At 37.9% G+C, this 19092-nt stretch overlaps 2 protein-coding genes across 2 annotated transcripts; one reads left to right on the forward strand and one right to left on the reverse strand.

The window, feature by feature from the left end:
- Positions 1-3811: 3811 nt before the first annotated feature.
- MRPL32 (mitochondrial ribosomal protein L32) lies at positions 3812-8675 on the reverse strand. The gene is made up of 3 exons (XM_063114878.1): positions 7697-8675; positions 5853-6034; positions 3812-4370 (listed from the first exon to the last, which is right to left on the reverse strand). Exons 1-3 carry the CDS (start codon positions 7845-7847, stop codon positions 4116-4118), a joined length of 588 nt encoding a protein of 195 aa, XP_062970948.1. The 5' UTR covers positions 7848-8675; the 3' UTR covers positions 3812-4115.
- PSMA2 (proteasome 20S subunit alpha 2) lies at positions 7964-18787 on the forward strand. The gene is made up of 8 exons (XM_063114877.1): positions 7964-8065; positions 12121-12197; positions 12925-13057; positions 14660-14782; positions 15523-15604; positions 17207-17280; positions 18356-18413; positions 18500-18787. The coding sequence occupies exons 1-8, from the start codon at positions 8025-8027 to the stop codon at positions 18614-18616; spliced, it is 705 nt and encodes a 234-aa protein (XP_062970947.1). The 5' UTR covers positions 7964-8024; the 3' UTR covers positions 18617-18787.
- Positions 18788-19092: the final 305 nt, after the last annotated feature.

The following is a 19092-nucleotide window of genomic DNA, read 5'->3' on the forward strand; positions in this document are numbered from 1 at the left end:
TTGACTGATCAAGGCAGGAAAGTTTGGGTCAGGTACGGGTTGGCTGGTGGGGGTAAGGTGTAGGTAATCAACAGTCCTGTTTTCCATGTGCTAACCCTGAAATGTCAATTAGCCAGAGATGTGCTATAGTTAAATAGAAATAGACACATTTATTGAATAAATTGGTGAAACAAACTAGGCTACCAGAGAAACAAATTTAGGGGAAAGGACTTGGAAAAGCTGATAGGCTCTGATGTGTCCAAGACTTATGTGACATTCTAATGTAAATCGTGTATTATTTGGATATATGGGTCTGGAGATCAATAGGAAACTTAGACCTGGAGGCATAAACTTGAGGGTCATAACAGAGTTGAAAGTATGGAAAAGGTAATATGGCAGAGTGAGATTTCTAGAAAGTTAAAATATTTTCACGTCACATTTTTTATTCAAAATAAAATTAGTTTTATTGAGTCTGAGAGGGAAAAATGTTGAGCATCCTCCCGGCTTCTACCCATTAGGAGCCAGTAGTACTCCCCGCTCCCGGTAATGACAACCAAAAATGTCTGTAGACATCGCCAAATGTCCCCTGGGGGGAAGGGAATCGCTCCTGGTGAGAACTACTTGATTGGAAGAATGTCAGTGAGAAAATTGGTATTTCTTTTTAGCCACTGGAAGTGTTAATACTGGGGAGTACTGGAGAAATTGCTACATAGCAGTAGCACTCTGAGCTTTTATCATGTAAAATGTTCTTGGAAAGGATTTATAATTAAGCAGGCTACATGTATCCAAGGGTACAGGGTAAGAAAAGAAGAGGGTCAGGGAGAGCACCCTGAGGGAGAGGTCCTGCACATGGCAACGGAGGACTCCACTCTGCTGGCAGCTTGGGCTTCACTCTGCCCTGCAGACTGCCCTTTCTACCCCCACAGTCATCCTGTCTGCTAGCCACAGGCCAATGGCTTTGGTAGAAACAGATGATGTCCCCACCACTGCTGGGCCTGGTGATTTACTTGAGAAGACTCTCAATACAATTCACCTGCTGCCCCCTAGTGAGGCCGCATGGTGGGGACTGGTAAACTGTGGCAGTTCCTGGCATTGGTTTCAAGGCTGATACTATCAAGTGGCCTCTGAGCTGAACACCAGGGTCCAGGAGACCCAAACAAGTTGGCCCTCTAGTTTTCCTCCCATCCACATTGCATCTGTAATGCTCACGAGCGACTTCACAGAAGTGGTGAGGGTGAACACACAGGTCTGCGGGGACAGCAGAGGCCCGCAGGCATGATCATTGCAAGGAGTGTTTTCTATTAGATAAAAGTAGCCCCATGAAGAGGGGGCCAGGGCACCCTGCTGAGCATCAGGGAGCACACTCTCCATTTGTCAGGTGTCCCTGTTCTTGGTGCCCTTTGCTGGAGAAGCTAGTGGAGGCACAGAGGAAAATGTTACTCGCTGATGCAGACCTTGGAATAACTCTGCTCCTGAGAGTTGCAGTTGAAGACAGAGCATCTATTTTTGTGTATGTGCCAGGAAAATAAACACTAATCACAGACGATGGAGTTCCTTAGCACAGATTTAGAAACCTCATCCCTGAAACATAATAACTGTATATGGGATGGTGGGAGGAGGGACAGAAAATATTTCTCAGAGGAGAGTGTGAAATCAGTTCCCATACTACCAGTTTCGAAGGCCCCTACTCTTCATATCTGCTTAAAGAAATTATAAAAAAATTGCTTATATTTATAAGAGATCACCTAAAATATTTCTGGCTTACGAAGGGGAAAATATATATATATAGATGTGTGTGTGTGTATACATATATATATATTTAGAGAGAGTGCACACGACTGAACATAGAGCAAAAATCCTATGTATGTGCATGTGTTTCATTTAAGATTTTGAATAAAGGAGTTTGAACAGAGGGGAGATGTGCTCTGACCTGTTTTGAAAGGATTCTGGCTGCTGTGTTGAGAACAGAAGACAGAAGACCACAGTGATAGCAGGGAGACCAGTTGGCGGAGCCCTTTAATATTGTAGCCAAGAAGATGGAGGCTCTGATGGGGGTGGTAGCAGTGCAGGTGGTGATAAATGGACAGATTCTAAGTATACTTTAAATATCAAACTCCCTGATTTGATCACACATTGTATACATGTATTAAAATATCTCTGTACTCCATAAATATGTACAATCAATAAGTGTCAATTAAAAAATAAATTTAAAAAAAGTAAACCAATGAAACTTGTGGATTTGCTCACAGATTGTATGTGAAAGGGAGAGTAGGTGGAATATCAGAGTCCAGGATGACTCCTTCCAAAATAGCCTAGTAAAATGTCTCAACATCCTGATGTAGGGGGTGAGTAGGGACAAGTGAGTCAACTTCTAATGTTCAGAACATGAATGAATCAGTTACATAAATGGTTTAATTCAAACTCATGATCCTCTTTTTTTCTGAGATAGGAAAAACTGGAAGTATAAAAGTAATAAAATTATTATAAAGATAATTTTGAGGGGACAACCCCTTAGAAAACTGACAAGCACTCCTCTTTTATGACAGTGCTTTCTGACATGAACTAGACACCTGGTTTTGCTATCTAAATTGCCTAATTAGGAGATGTATTTTATAACCAGTTTATCAGTCCATGAATATAAAACAGAAAACAGTGACCCTGCCCATACTCTCACTAGGTCCACTTGCACGTAGAACCTTCTGTGTCCCCTTGGGCTGCTAAATAAATTACTACAGACTGGGTGGCTTAAACAAGTCTTCTCACAGTGCTGGATGCTGGAAAGTCCAAGATCAAGGTGCCAGCAGATTTGGTTCTGGAGAGGACCTGCTTCTTGGTTTGCAAACGGCCTTCTTCTTTTATCCTCATATGGCAGAGAGAAGCACACAAGCTCTTGTGTCTCTTCCTATGAGAGCATTAATACCATCATGAGGGCTCTGTCCCCATGACCTAAATATGCCCCACTTCCTAATACCATCACACTGGGGGTTAGGATTTCAACATATGAATTTTGAGGGAACACATTCAGTTCATAATATGAAAGGACAATTTGTTACCTAGAGGTACACTTTGCAACCTATTAGTCACCTGGCGATACTGAGTAGATGCAGTTCCAGCATTACACTCCACCACGTAAGCTAACCAGCCAGCCCCATTTTGTTTTAAATACATCCCTAGTCTTTATATTATTTTGTCTCCTGATTTTCCCTTTAACTATATAATTCCCTAACGTGCTAATCACTATATGTTTTAATAAGCTTTCTCACTTTTAAAAATTTTCAATGACGTAGGAAACAAAATAGCAAAACTCGGGCTCAAGGTGGACACAAAAGTGAGAGAGGGAGAGGAAAATGAGAAATGAACTGCAGGAAGTTAAAACTTAAAGAGGCTATTGCTATAAGGAGATAAATATGATAAAATGTAAAATAAACTAAAAAGATATACTAGAGGGAAAATGCAAAGACAGTATTCTTAGCATATTTTCTGTGTACCATGGAATTTGCTTTTATCTCTTTGCTAAAAACCTCTCTCCCAAAACTGCAGAATACAAATCTCAAGAGATATCTAATGGATTCTGAATGTCATTTTGTTTTAATGTAAAATGTAAAAAACTATTTCTATCATCTACAAAGGCAATTTTAATTTGCTAAAACAAAATAATAGAACAAAATGTTTTCTTACTGCCACGACTACCATCTTAAAAAAAAAAAATACCAAGAATTCATATAATAGTATATTTCCACATGTTACTTAAATGAAAATATTTGGGTTAAATATTTTTATTTAAGAAAAACCACTAGCAAACAAAACCAGAACCAAAACATACAATTCTTGGTTTGAATTTTAAATCTTTTGATTTATTATTATTCTGCAAATTTTATGTTTACTTAAAACGTTACAGTGTGGTAGAAACAGATATATTAATCCATTGAGCCTTTGCATAAACAAACATTTTCAGAGTTTAGTCATGATATATTCAAATTATCCCACACAAACCTAACTGCTTATAAGGAAGGAATAGCTTAAACTACATTTATGATTTAAAAAGAAGCACAGCAACAACATGAAAACAAAGAATTTTCCTCTCTTTCAGGCGAAACGTTTTACTGTGAAGTTATCTTCTTTAAACATCATTGGTGTCAATTCTGGGTAAACCAGGATGGTCGCTTCCTGTCTCGTTCAATGATCCTCTTTCCCTGATCCTGTTCAGATGGTGTCTCTCCCGTGTACAGCACCATAGTCTCTATGGTGGGAGCCTTAAAAGGCCCCCCTTCTTGTTTCCCTATCTGTCGTCTGATTTCTGCAGTCTCCTTGCGTACCTTCTCATAGCAATAGCCGCAAAGTACGTGTTTCTGTTTCAGGTGACCACATTCAGGACAAATATCTATATTGTTCTTTACAACAACAAACAGAAACAGATTTTAACAAGAGGCAATATAACACAAATACTCACTAACAGGATCATTCCATCAGTGATTTTAACTTACCTAGAATGTTCATGCTACGTGAGGGCATATACCATCCAGTTCAATTTCACTTTTTTTTTTTGACTGGTAAAGGGATCGTAACCCCTGGCTCGGTGTTGCCTGCACCACGCTCAGCCAGTGAGCACACCGGCCATCCCTATATAGGATCCAAACCCTCAGTGCAACCAGCACGGCACTCTCCCGAGTGAGCCACAGGGCCAGCCCTCAATCTCACTTTAATAGGGAAACTGAGGACTAGTAACACTGAGTTTGATTTAGTAGAAAAACTAGGACTAGAACTCAGGTCTGCCAATTTTGAATCTGGTACATTTTTACTTAAACACAGCAGTCATATTTATGTAAAAAGGCACTCTACTTCCCCTAACTCCAAATACTAAATATCTAATAAGGAATCCATCAGCACAATGGAATGATCCATATAGTCAGTGTCTTAAATAAGACATCAAGAAACAGTGACTTTGCATTGTCTTTTTCAGTCTACCTTGTGGAAAACAAGACAGTAAGAACATTATAAGTTGGCTTTCTCTGCTTTATCAGTGTTAATTCAAATTCCTATAGAGAACATAGGTTTGGTATACTGTATAATTTTTCCTTTTATAAATGAACACTGATTATTCCTTAATGTAAAACTCTCTTGCTATGTTACATATTTATTGAGTTTTTAAACATGTCTATCCAATGTTAACAAAAAAATAATTATAAACTCTAAAAGGCTTTTCAACATCTTTTGATGGTAGATTTGAAAGAATACAAAAAAAAAAATAGTGCACAGAAACATCAAAGAAGCTTCAAACAACTCATAAGATTAATATACTCACATTTGTAAGGTAGATAATAAAAAAAAATTACATTTTCTGAAAGGAACAAAGAAACTTGTAAATTACTGGCCTCACCATACTCTATACTAGAAATTGGACTACATATCCAATTGTGAAGGTATAATATAACACACTGAGATACATCATAGGCTCTTAACAGATTTTAGCTATCTTTATTACTTATCTCAGGATTTTCCTTCATAGTATTTTACTGCACATTATAAAGAATAGAATAAGTATTTAAGAACTAGTAAAATCCAAGATCCAATATACCTACTGCCTCTAACTTTAACTTTAGGTTCTGCCATAGTTAAGATGTTTACCCATTTGTAGTTCAAAATTACAACCTAGTCCTCTGTCCAATCTCCAAACTCCTTCCTTGACTGTGTTTCTAATATTTAGGCTAGAGGGCAGTATACACAAATACTGAGAATATTGTATTTTATTAGGTTAGAGCAAAGCGGACATTTAAGATCTGAGAATAATTTATCCATAGGCTGTATGAACATACCATGAAGCTATTTAATGGTGGACTTGAGGTAAAGCACACCCACAAAAATCAACATATTACCTTAACTTTAATAAGCTTTTGAGGGTTTCTTCTCCTACACCGGTTAACTTCAATGCTGCGTCTCTTTTTGGGAGCTGCCATCCAAAAGATACTATCCAAAAGGCTGGAATTTGCCTTGCTTCCACTGGTATCATTTGCTTGCTCTGTGAATACGGCTGGACCCTGGACTGCTAATGCTGGTCCTATAAAATAAAACATGGAGATATACAATCGGTTTCTAGCTTCTAAATGACTCTTTGTAGATATTATTCTCCTTATCGATAATGATATGTCAACAGACAAAGACATATAGATAAAGATAATTTAGAATGTTATATTCAATAGATTTTTAAAGAATACAAATAGGATTTTTTCTTAGTGGAACCTGCTTAAATAGATCAGTGAAATTCTATCAGTGTCTCACTTCATGGAATATAGGAGTCAGGGGTTTAGTAGTAAACATAAATAAAAGTCTGATAGATGCCTAACTTAAAACAAGCAAAAAAAAGAAAAAAATCACTCAACTGTCCACATGCTACATGGTGGGGAATACTTATTAATTTACAAGTAAATACTAGACTGAAATTCCTTAAATGCACTTCAGAACTGCACTGAGAAAATTGTCTATAGGCCTTTTTTTGTTATATTCAAACTGAGTTAGCTCCTTTACTATATAACCTGATAGGCCTTAAGTCACTTAGTTCTTTTAAATATTTACTATTGATTACTGTCTGTTCTCTAAGGAAAAGAGCTAGCTCACCACTTCTGTGTATGATTTTATGCAACCATCAACGTTCTACTTTTGCTTTCCTAAACTGCTTATAAAAGATTCCTTTACCTTTTCCTTGCTATTCCTCAGACTTGCATCTCTTCTTTTAAGAACTCTTAAATGTACGCAAAGCTAACACTTAACAACTCATATTCCTTTTCAACACATCTAAAAGTACTGCTAAAATTAGTTACTGAAGGAAACATAGGAATCAGAATTCAACTGCACAGCGCTCAAACACCACAGAGGAGGGCAAACTGCATTTGCTGTGCATCAGAGGGTGGGAGGACCGCAAAGGAAAGATAAAGAGGATCTAGAGAGGGGGCTCTGATGCTAAGTGTCCAAACCCCTGCACTGAGAAACTTGATCAAACTCTAGCATAAGGCATGTCCCCAGGATGACCTCAGCACTCCTTAACGTCCTGCCTGAGAAAGCTCAACACTACCAGGAAAATGTACTATTCTAACCAGCATACCTCTGATGATAGGGCCCTGATCTCGCTTTCTTAGCGCATTTACTAACAAGGACTTACAACTCTAAAGGTGTATCCCTAGCAACTCAGAAGCGTCAAAGACCAGAGACCATTCCTCTGAAATGTGATCATGGGGAAGGCCCGGGCCTCTGTCTGCTCTCTGGGGAGGCCAGCACCCAACTCAGACTACTGCTCACAGACACGGCTGCCCTGGCCGCACTCACACTGGCCACCCGGGTACTACAGCTGCCTGAGTTTTTCTGACTCTACGGAGCCCTGCACTCTCCCCTCCCTCATCCTCCCTTTGATACGCTCACATCACCTCCGCACACATCGGAACCAAGTTCACCTCTTTCTCCACTTGCCAGTAATCACTGGAAAAAAACCCGTTCAGCCTTTAACTATGCCTGGCTGTGTTGACCTCTGACACAGTCAAGCCGCGTGGGTTACGTTCCACGCACGGATGGGACGGGCAGAGAACCGTTCGTGCGTGTGGAAGAGGCCGAGGGCCGCCGCTGCGTCAGGGAAGGTCGCGCGGCCCAAGGCCCCACGCGCGGACGCGGAGCAGGCGATGCCTGAGTGCCCTCGCTCGGCCCCCTGCGTACGGAGACCTCCTTCACCTACCCCACGGAGGACCGGGAATGCCTGGCCGGTTCCGCTGAAGCTGCCGTCGCAATCGCTGCCACCAGTTTCGAAGCAGTCCCTGGGCTGCCGGGCGTGCCGCAACCACCAGCACCAGCACCGCCGACGCCATCTTCCCCGCCGCTCCGAGCATGCGCACACACACGTACAGAGGCGGACAAACCCGGCTCCCGGAACGCCCCCTATTCCCGGAATGGCTTGAACTGTCCTCCAATCAGAGAGAGAGAAGGGAAAGCGAGGGGCGGGGAAATGGAGAGGCGCCGGCCGCAGTGCGCGTGCGTCCGGGCGTGCGTCGGCTCCCCGGGCGAAGATGGCGGAGCGCGGGTACAGCTTTTCGCTGACCACCTTCAGGTAGGGAAGGGGCGCCAAGGCCCTCCGCGTAGCCGAGGCGGCAGGAGCTCGTCGACTTCGTTTCTTGTGTCCTGGCCTCTGGCTTGGTGCTTCCGGAGGGCTCAGTAGGGTATGGACGCAGAAATGCAGCTTTGCAAAGTCACTTGCCGGCCGGCGCGGGGCCCCGGGAGCGGCGTCGGCGGGGCCGGGGGCCGCGGGCGGGTCAGGGTGCGGGCGAGCTTGGAGCTTCGGGCTGGGCCTGGTGTGGAGCTTCTGAAACTTGGAGCCTTGGTCGAGTATGTGGGGCCCCTTTTTCTTGGAAAGCCTCAGCTTTGCAGTTAGGTCGGAGTCTCCGTCTCCATTTGGCACCAGTGTCTTTCGAAACTTCTCTCTTTCGATTTCTTCAATGCTCCTATCAGAAGCATGAGGACTAAAAAGTGAAAAAGGCTACAATAAGTATTTTTCAAAACGCATTTGAGGTGAACCGTCCTTTCTAGTGTAATCACCGAAGAATTAAAAAAATCAACCAAGGAGGGATTCTGATTTGGCCGTTTTCTTAAGGGTCAGTGACGCCCGTTTAGTTCAGATGTCCTCGCTGTCTGGCGACTGAAGGCGGACGGGACCGCGCTGTTGAGGACTTTGTGCGTAGGTGCAGCTTTTTATAACTTCCATCTCTTTCCACGACCTTGTATGATGAGTGTTGTCTCAGTCTTACGGATGAGCCAGCCACAGCTTGGACAAATTAACAGTCCAAGGTCATCGATGAGTAGCTGAGTGGACATCGAAACTTTTTTCTGATAACAAAAAACACTTTCCATTACATTATGTTGTCTTCCTAAAATCCCCAAACACCTTCCTCTTGTCAGTTTTCAATAAGTGAGGGTATGTATTGATTTTTTGTTTTGTTTTGTTTTGTTTTTTGTAAACTTTGAATTAAATTAGTTCTGCGATGAAAGGTCTCGTATACAGTGATAGAGAATAATATGTGCAGGGTAGTCACTGTTCATATTTGTGAACAAAGGAAATGTGGGCCTTTAAGAAAGTGTAATCCTAGTGGACCTGAAACATAATACAACCATATATCATCAGGGACTCAACCTTTTTATAACAAACTTATGTATTAAAATAAAGTTGTTTTTTAACGTCATAGATTCAATTATTTACTTTTAGGATTTTATTGAAACATTGATTGTACATATTTATGGAGTACAGAGTTATATCTCAATACATGTATACAGTGTGTGCTGATTTGTTCAGAGTAGTCTATTCATCATTGCGAAACTTAATCATTTCTTTGTGATGTGCACATTTGATCTCCTCTCTTCTAGTCGTTTGGTTACCTGTAGTAAATCATTACTGATTATAGATTTCTGGGTTGACTGTACACCAGTAGGGCTTACTTTTCCTATCTCGCTGTACTTTTGTGTCCATTAATTAGCCTCTGACTTCCTTCTTCTCTTCCCTTTCCTGCCTCTAGTAACCATAGTTCTTTGCTTTTAACAGTTCAATTTATTTTTTGTTTGATTGCTTTGTTTTCTTTTTTTTTTTTTTTTTTTAGCTCCCACATATTGGCGAGAACATGCAGTATTTCTCTTTCTGTGCCTGGTTTATTTCACTTAACATAATTTTCTCTAAACTCATCCACGTTGCTACAAGTGGTAAAACTTTTTTTTGTATGGTTGAGGAGTATTCATTGCGTATATGTACCACATTTTCTTTATCTAATCATCTGTCGACGGACATTATCAAAAAGAAAATGACAAATATTGGTGAAGATGCAGAGAACGGGAAACCTTTATATATTGTTGGAGGGACTGTAAGTTAGTGCAGCCCATCATTATGGAAAAAAGTATGGAGGTTTCTCAAACAACTACAGATAGAACTACTATGACCCAGCAGTCTCCCTGCTCGGTATGTACTGAGACGAATGGAAAGCATCATGTCAAAGGGATACCTGCACCCCATATATGTTAATCAATTCTGTTTTAGATAAAAATAAAACATTTGTTTCTAGTGTGCTGTAATCAGAATTAAACTATTGGTAAAACTTTAGATTGGGTAGTCAAGAAAGGCCCATGCTCGGGAGTGATTTTTGAGACTGGAAGATGAAAAGGAGCCAGGTATTTGAAGATTTAGAAGTAAGGAGAGTTGTGGACAAAGCGAATAGCTTGTTTGAAAGCCCGAAAGCTGGGAAGGAGCTTGAGTGCTTGCTTAAAGGAACTGAAATTAAGCCAGTGTGCTGGAGTATAGTGAGTAAAGAGGTAATGTGGGTGAGGGCCGATTATGCAGGGCACTGAAGGCCAGAGTAAGGAGTTGTTATTTTATTTTAAGTGAACCAAGAAGTTATTACAGGATTTAAATGGGAATGACATGGTACAAAGGTGATGCCAGGTGAGGGTGGAAGTAAGGGTAAGAAAGAAGAAAACTAGTTAGAAAGCTATTCATTATCCCAAGTGGAGATGCCAATGCTTTGAACTGGGCATCCGTGTTACTGAATACAAGGATGGTTGCTCAGCAAGCTTATAGGTTAGTGAGCTTTCACACAGAAAGATGCAATGGTAAAGTATGTACAAGGTGACTCTGAGCAGAGAAAAGGTAACTGTTAAGTTTGCATAAGCCCGTATTTCCCAGAGATATTTGAACTAGGTATTGAACAATAACTGAAAGCTAGATAGGTTTAAAAAGTCATGATATAATTATTGAGATAGTGACCATTAAAGGAAAAAAAAAAGTTTAGCCTAATTTTTTAATTAAATGATGGTTGGTGTTATTCTGCTCAAGTTGGCTAATTTTGTTGAGAGTCCTTAAGCTGCTGCCTGTGTTCCTTAATTTGGTGTAGATGTGTTTCAGTCAGCCAAATGATTGTGTATTCCTGTTACTAGATTATGTGTTGGAATCTTGACAGAATGGAACTTATACTCTGTTGAGGAAGACAAATACTGTAAAAAAAATTCAAATATGATGAATCTTAGTCTAAGAGGAAGTACTGGACACTGTAGACATGAGTGTATGAGGAGTAATTCTAATATGAGAGGTCAGAGCAGCTTCCCTGAGGACATGACATTTCTACTAAAGAAGGATGGCTTGGAAGTTCACCGGGCAATAGAGAAATGCATTTCAGAGAGAGGGATTAGCTTGTCAGAGGGGTTTTTGAAGTCTAAGAGTAGTCTTTATGTCTGGAGCAAGGTGGGATGGTGTGAGTTGAGACAGTGCCAAAGGGACTTGTATGAAGAGGAAACAAATGGGCTGAAACCTAAGATTATCTTTTCAGTAGAAGATTGGAGGTATGCTGTGTTACTTTGGACAAATTACTTTCATTCAAGGACTTTATAAGAAAAGGTTGGTTTGTGATATTTATGATGATTCTAACTCAACAAGTAGATTGAAATAAAGTATGGGCTAAAAGGTCAGTTTGGGACTAGTACTTGGCTGCCAAATCCATGGAACCAGGTTTGTTAAGCATAACTTTCTAATGTCTCCTACAAGTAATTTTTTATTATATAGATAACATTTTGTTGTGAGTGATATCTAGATCTTATATTTTAGACCATGTGTACTTCTAAATGACCCCCATGTGAAATATGTGCTGCTGTTTGATTTTTTACAGACACATGTGTATGTTCTTAATAATATTCTATTCAGTGTTTGCTTATTGCTAATTTTGTGCCAGAAATTTTTATAGGCATCACTTTATTTAATGATCATCATTACATCCCTTGAAATAATTAACTACTGTAGTACTGTTACACTCATTTTACAGATGAGAAAACAGACACAGAAATCTTAAGTGACTTGGCCAAAGTCACAAGGTTGATAAGTGGTGAAAAGAGTAGTGATGCTGCTTTAAGAAGCAGACAAAAAACAGAGGAAAGAGAAATTAGTGCTTCATTATGACTATGTTCAGATTGTCTTGTAAATTTATTTTCTGTACAGCTTCATGCTAGATTTCAAAGGCCAGCCATTCCCTGGGGTTTGATTGACGGGGTTTGACCTGTATATCTATTCTCTCTCAGAGATGTTTCTTCAATAAATATTTGAGAATATGTGAACTTAACAAATAACTGTTTCTTTTTAAGCCCGTCTGGTAAACTTGTCCAAATTGAATATGCTTTGGCTGCTGTAGCTGGAGGAGCCCCTTCAGTGGGAATTAAAGGTAATTAAATGCTTCATTCATTTCAGATGCCTGCTAATAATTATCCTAATTTTGGGGAGTTAATTAGTAATTTATTTATAAATAAATATCTGTGGCAGCATAATTTTTAACAGTTCTTTTTGTTAATTTACAGTGTTTAGAAGTTTAAAGAAAATAGCAATAAGCCTATGGAAGTGATTAAAATATTTTTCTAAAGTAAACATAGCACTTTTATCTGTTAGTTGTGATAACCCACAAATAGGCTTTCCCATTCAGAAAACTGAGTTTTCTTTTCTTTTTCCACTGATTATTTCAGTGCTGTCTGGAAGTTTTTATCCTTGCTATAATTTACAAAAAGTTAAGTATAAAACATAATCTAAAGATATTATAATTGTTTCATAACCTAGTACCCTTCAAAACAAGTCTATACCACAGTTGACCAAGAAGGCAGAAATCCATTATTTTAAAACATGTAAACTCTCAGGTATCCTAGAGTACTTTAAGAAAGGTTGTGTTCATCCTTTAGCTGTAGGGATTTTTTTTTAGTGCAGTATAAATGACCAATGAGGGAAAAATTGATTTACCATTTCTTAGGTAATTTTGACAGAGGAATCTAGAAGAAAATGTTTTATAAATTAGAGGAAATAACAAAGGGTTTTGAATTTAATGCATTCATAATTAGAAAGCTGTTGAAATAGAGTCTTTAAATGATTAAACATCCAGGTCTTTTGTTTTTTTTCTTTTTAAGCTGCAAATGGTGTGGTATTGGCAACTGAGAAGAAACAGAAGTCCATTCTGTATGATGAGCGAAGTGTACACAAAGTGGAACCAATCACCAAGCATATAGGTCTGGTGTATAGTGGCATGGGCCCAGATTACAGGTGCTTTTACTATGTATAGTTTTTCTTCCCATCTCATGAATTCAACGTAATCTATAATTTGAGGAGAAAAATCAAGGGATGTTTTCTTTTAATCTCCCAACTCCTTTCTTTTGTGCTTTGTTCAGTAACAGCAGCCTCACTGACAGCTGATTTTAGTTTGCCTGTGTGGGTTACTTTAAGGAGAATAACCTTACACTACTTAGTTGTGAAAGAGGAGATAGATGTAGTACTTACTCCTCTTATTTCTTTTTTTTTTTTTTTTTTTTTTTTTTGTCTTTTTCGTGACCGGTACTCAGCCAGTGAGTGCACTGGCCATTCCTATATAGGATCCGAACCCACGGCGGGAGCGTCGCCGCGCTCCCAGCGCCGCGCTCTCCCGAGTGCGCCACGGGCTCGGCCCTACTCCTCTTATTTCTGATCGCTATCTCTCTTCTACTATCCAAGGACTGGATTTGAAGGCTTTGGTGTTCTCTAATACAATTTAAAGATGATAAAAGCAATACATTTTATAATAATAATAAACTATTTTTAAAAGTATCATTATCCAGAGTTAACCTCATTACCTTTATTTCTGTTCTTAGCAAAAGGACAAAATTCTCAAAGGCCTCTGAAGCTACTGAATGTGGCAATCAGCCAGGATCCAGATACTCATATAATCACTCTCTTTATATTTCACAGGAAAAGAGAGAATAATACTGTTAAATCAGGATACCAGCAAGTTGAAAGAGATTGACGGCATTCTGTGCTTTTCATTTACAGAGTATTACTTTATTACTCGTGATTTTGTAGAGGAAAATAGGTAGAACAAAATTTCACTTTAATTAGTCAGAAAAAGCAGCAAGGTCCCTGGAATGTGATGAGGCTTCCCCACAGTGGATCCTGTTTCCACTGAACAGAGGGAATACTGCAGTGTGCTGCCACTGGTGCAATAAGCAGAGGGACAGGCGTGTGTGTCGTACAGAGGGGGAATGTGCATATTTCAGATCAGTACTGTGTGAGTAGGTAAAGATAAATCCTGTTTGTCTTGCTAATATGTTTGATTGTTATATGGTATATTCTTAATATCTTTTGACATTTCAGAAGATACAGTTATAGTTTTTTACTGTTTCTTTATCTCTGAAGTGCAGTCAAAGAGATTAAGGCAGTCTACGGAAGAGACTGAGGCAGAGTGAGAAAAATATGTGAAGAATTATGTGTTCATGTGTACCTGTATGTGTGTCTTGGTAGGAGACATAAAAAGACAGGGTGGCTGTTCTTGAGTAAGGGGACAATCTTAAAGAAGATGTGGAGGGAGAAAGCTCTCATCTTATACATGAAATCTGTTACTTTTTAGCCGAATGGTGCCCTAGTCTGTAAGTTTCTTCCTTTTGCCTTGTTCTTCTCTGTCTCCTCTCATTCAGACCCTCTGTGATACTCTAATATTTTATTTTATATCAGCTAGATTCAGATGTAAGAATAAGACTGGCCTTGAGCTAATAGCTACTATTAAAGAGAGACATGTTAAATTTACGCCGTAGACATATGCCTATAGAAGGAGAATGAGTCTTTACGTAATAGAGCTTCTTAATTTTTATTAAATCTTATTTCTTCCTTGTTCGTTAGAGTGCTTGTACACAGAGCTCGAAAACTAGCTCAGCAGTACTACCTTGTTTACCAAGAACCCATTCCCACAGCTCAGCTGGTGCAGAGAGTAGCTTCTGTGATGCAAGAGTACACCCAGTCAGGGTGAGTCACTTTTGTTACTTGAAGTGTGTCATGAATTACAAAAAAAAAAAAAAAGAGTCATTTTAAAGGAGTAAATGTATGAATAGAGGGGGATTTACTAGTCCTGTGTTTGCTAAACAAATGGAGAAAACCATCTGATGAATGTTTCTGATCTTAACTGGATCTGGAATATTTTCTTAAGTAAAAAGTGTGTATGTTTTCTTCTTCAAATAACAGCAGAAAGCAGCTTCTAGATATACAAAGTCCTTTTACCAGTGACTAAAACACTTCTTTATGGGCAGACAATCGTTGCTACTTCCAAATTTATCTTTCCAACCAGAAATGATTGTAAACACATGATGAGAGCAGTAGCTCTTTGCCACATTTGTATTCATTAATTCCAATGTTCTTAAGTTTGGGTGTGGATAAGATAGCGTAAAGTTGTTGTTGATATGTAAACCCAGTGGAAAATGCTGCATTAGTTGAAAGTTGTCATTTTGTAAGGATGCTAAATGTTACTCCACACTTACTAACCTCAGTGTCTTTAGGTCTCACTACATTTAATCCAAAATTGTCTTACTCCTGTTTCTCACTACCATAAAGGGAATTATTTTTGAATTGATTCAGTCAGAAAGGTGTTAAATGCTTTTTAAGGAACTTACAAGATAAATTGCTTTACTTGAGAATATTGATAAATTCTTACTTGAGGATGACATCAACACCATGAGGATACCAAGTAATTTTCATTTTCTTTTCTGCAGTGGTGTTCGTCCATTTGGAGTTTCTTTACTTATCTGTGGTTGGAATGAGGGACGACCATATTTATTTCAGTCAGATCCATCTGTAAGTATCATCAGATGTATTTGAGGGGTTTGTTTAAAGTGCTCTTTGAATATCTAATAGATAAAAATAGAAGCCATAAAAACTTTTCTTTTTCTCATTTGGGCTTTAGAAAATGAAGTAGTGCATATTTGTTTGCACCCTTAAAATCTTGATAATTCAGTCTTCTGATAAGCTATTTTAGTTCTGCCCTCTGTTCTTCTGTCATGTTTATTAATGCATACTTGAATGATTTGTTGAAATGATTTCTATCAAATTTCTTTAAATCTATAGAATTCTTTCATTTTGGAAAATACTGTAATTAATGATATGGATCTGGAGGACAGTGTTGTAATTTTTTCATCAGTTTAATAAACCTTGGGGTTGACTTGAGTGTGACTCTTCAGCAAAAACAGATTTAACATCTTGAATTCAGTGTTTTGCAAAGTAATTGTGTAACTAATATCTTGGGTGAATTGTTTGCTCTGAAGCAGAGATTGGTTTTTGAGTAGAAAGTGTTGATAGAGCATAAAACTACTCTACATCTGTCCTATTTATTAGAATCTTAAGAAAAAAATCAAGATTAGAAACTGATCTTTTATAGGTTATGGATTGTTAGATAATTGCATGTTCCCTCAATGCAAACCTTATGCTCTAACCTTATAAACTGAGAAGGCAAAGGAAAAACATTGAGGTTGTTTGCTGCTTGAATTGTAAAAGTATTTCCAGATCTTTGATAGTGTTGTTACTCCATCCTTGACCTTCTGAAGCTAAATGACAAGGCTTTCTTGCCTTTCTTTCCAGTGGTTAGCAGAAGCCACTATCTCTGAAATCCTGGTTTCATCTTTTGCCCTATTTTTCCTTGTCATTAAAAGGCAGTTGTTTCATTCAAAATATATTTGTTTCAGTATTTTGTCTATATGCATATGTATGTTTTTCAACAGTTGAGGCCATGTTATAAATGATATATTCCTTCTGCTTTCATTTCACATTAGATTACAGAATATCAAAGTCTTTGAATATTTTCATGAAAAGCTGTTATCTTTTAAATTCATTTGGTGATGATGAGTGGATCACCATTTTTCACATTTATGTGAGCGATTTTTAGGTCCCTTTATTAAGCTAAAGTGTTACTCTTGATTTTTTACTTTCAGTTTACCTCAGTTTCTTTTAACTGGCTTTTTTTACATAATTTCTGTACAATAAGTTATATTATTGGGCTGGCCGGTTAGCTCAGTTGCTTACAGCGAGGTGTTATAACACCAAGGTCAAGGGTTCGGATCCCTGTACTGGCCAGCCGCCAGAAAAGAAAAAGAAAAAGCATCAACAACTCATCATCATCAATTTGATGAGTTTTAATATATGTTAAATACCTGAGGACACCAGTATCAAGACACCAAACCTCCCACAACCTCCAAAAGTTTCTTCAGGCCTCGTTGTTCTCCATTCTTCTGACCTTTTAAAAAAATAACCTATACTGTGACCTTTTCTATTCCATTCCAGTGAATATTCTGTGACCTTAGAAATTAGAGAACAGTATAGAACTAAAAAATAAATGGCAGGGTAATATAATTATATTACAATAGTTTTAAAATATGGTTCTCTTTTTCTTCCCTTCCTGATTAGGGAGCTTACTTTGCCTGGAAAGCCACAGCAATGGGAAAGAACTATGTGAATGGGAAAACTTTCCTGGAAAAAAGGTAACTAGATTGATTAGCAAACTGACGTTTTAGTTTTCAGTGCTCTTCAAATAATGAATATCATGGGTCTAAACAAATTTGTTGTATTCTGTATTTAAATAATAATGACATATAAAAGAAACAGCTATTTTAGCTTCCTAGCCTTTAATATATTAAATGGTTATATTTATTTCATAAGGGTTTCTCTTTCTACATTCTTATGGTTGTTTCCTAAATTTTTTTTTTTTTACTTCATTTTTCCTACTATTTCAAAAGAAAAAAAAACTTTGGATTTGAAGTAAAAAAATTTGGGAAGAAACATTTTTAAATGATTTAATGATAGTTTACATTATGACAGTAAAAAAAAATGTGAAACCAAATATCTGTGTTGAAGGTAGATTAACTGTGTGATGTAAGTGCTTGATAAAGAGTGGAGAACTATGTAAAAAAATCTGCTGTCAGTGCCTGAGAGCAATAACCTGCTCTCATTTATTTCCATCTGTATTCTAGACTCAGTGTTTTTGTAATGCTCCAAAAATGTCTGACTTTTAAACGGGAGAATTTTGTAATTGACTTTAACTAACAGATGTACCTTTTCAGTACATTTTTCACATAAGGTTATTAAAAATTTTTGGCCTGGGATTAAATGGTAAGCTTAATAATCTTAGGATCTTAAAGCACTTTTCTTTTCCTTTTCTTCATTGAATCTTCTAAACATTTCCCACGTTGTAACATATAGCAAGAACAAACAAGGTATTTTAACAAAGGTCTGATTTTCTGATTTATATTTGACTATAATTATATTGCCTCCATATCTTGATTATATTAAAGTATTTATGTTTAAGAAGTTTCCTAAAATAAAGTCATTTTAGAGTTACGCTCTTTTCATGATGCTGGGAATTGGGCACCAAGTAATTGTCAATATCTTATCCAGGGACAGCTATCTCAATGACCAAAAGTATTAATGTGTGATTTAATATTTTTAAGAGTGTTTTAGATTTAAAAAAAAATCATATGCTGCTGTTATCATTGTATTTAAATAGTCATAAAGAATGTCAATAAGTCATAAGTCATTGTTTTTTAAAAAATGCTTTAGATATAATGAAGATCTGGAGCTTGAAGATGCCATTCATACAGCCATCTTAACCCTAAAGGTTAGTTCAGCATTTAACAACAGGATTTAAATTGCTATTATAATTAACTGCTTGGAAAATTGACCTTTTTCCTTCTTCCTCAATAGGAAAGCTTTGAAGGGCAAATGACAGAGGATAACATAGAAGTTGGAATCTGCAATGAGGCTGGATTTCGGAGGCTTACTCCTACTGAAGTGAAGGATTACTTGGCTGCCATAGCGTAGTAATCAAGTGACTGAATGACTGAAATTTCAGATCGTCTATCTACTTAAACATGTTTAAAGTATAGTTGTTTTGCAGACTTTTTGCATACTTATTTCTACATGGTTTAATCAACTGGTGTTTTTAAAATGACACTTATAAATCATAATAAACTGTTAAATCCAACTTTCAGCCTTTTCTGAGTTAGTAAAATTTTAACATAGTTATTTTCTGCTTTTCAATCAGTTAATTTCTGGAAATAACTCTATTGCAAAGCAGAATGATGAAATCACTCTAGTTTTCATGCAGTTCTGGTTAAGTCACATCTTGTTGCCCTCTTTACTACCAGATGCTGCCTATGTTTCCATGAGGCAAAATGCTGTTTTTGATAAACATCACTGCTTTTGAAAGTCTGGGACTTGCATGGATTCATGTGACAAGATAGGAAGCATAGGTGTTTTTTAGGCACCTTTAGATGTGGATCAGTGAAATCCTAGGG

This window comes from Cynocephalus volans, chromosome 11 (assembly GCF_027409185.1).
Source record: "Cynocephalus volans isolate mCynVol1 chromosome 11, mCynVol1.pri, whole genome shotgun sequence".
Taxonomy (NCBI): domain Eukaryota; kingdom Metazoa; phylum Chordata; class Mammalia; order Dermoptera; family Cynocephalidae; genus Cynocephalus; species Cynocephalus volans.

Bases quoted from the DNA above. Each gene is read 5' to 3' on its own strand.
- MRPL32 (XM_063114878.1), bottom strand. From the start codon at position 7,847: ATGCTCGGAGCGGCGGGGAAGATGGCGTCGGCGGTGCTGGTGCTGGTG. The intron at 6,035-7,696 runs GTAGGTGAAGGA...TTTATTTTATAG, and splicing joins CATTCCCGGTCCTCCGTGGG to GACCAGCATTAGCAGTCCAG. The intron at 4,371-5,852 runs GTAATATGTTGA...GTTGTTGTAAAG, and splicing joins AAAAGCTTATTAAAGTTAAG to AACAATATAGATATTTGTCC.
- PSMA2 (XM_063114877.1), top strand. From the start codon at position 8,025: ATGGCGGAGCGCGGGTACAGCTTTTCGCTGACCACCTTCAG. The intron at 8,066-12,120 runs GTAGGGAAGGGG...TTTCTTTTTAAG, and splicing joins TTTTCGCTGACCACCTTCAG to CCCGTCTGGTAAACTTGTCC. The intron at 15,605-17,206 runs GTAAGTATCATC...CTTCCTGATTAG, and splicing joins TATTTCAGTCAGATCCATCT to GGAGCTTACTTTGCCTGGAA.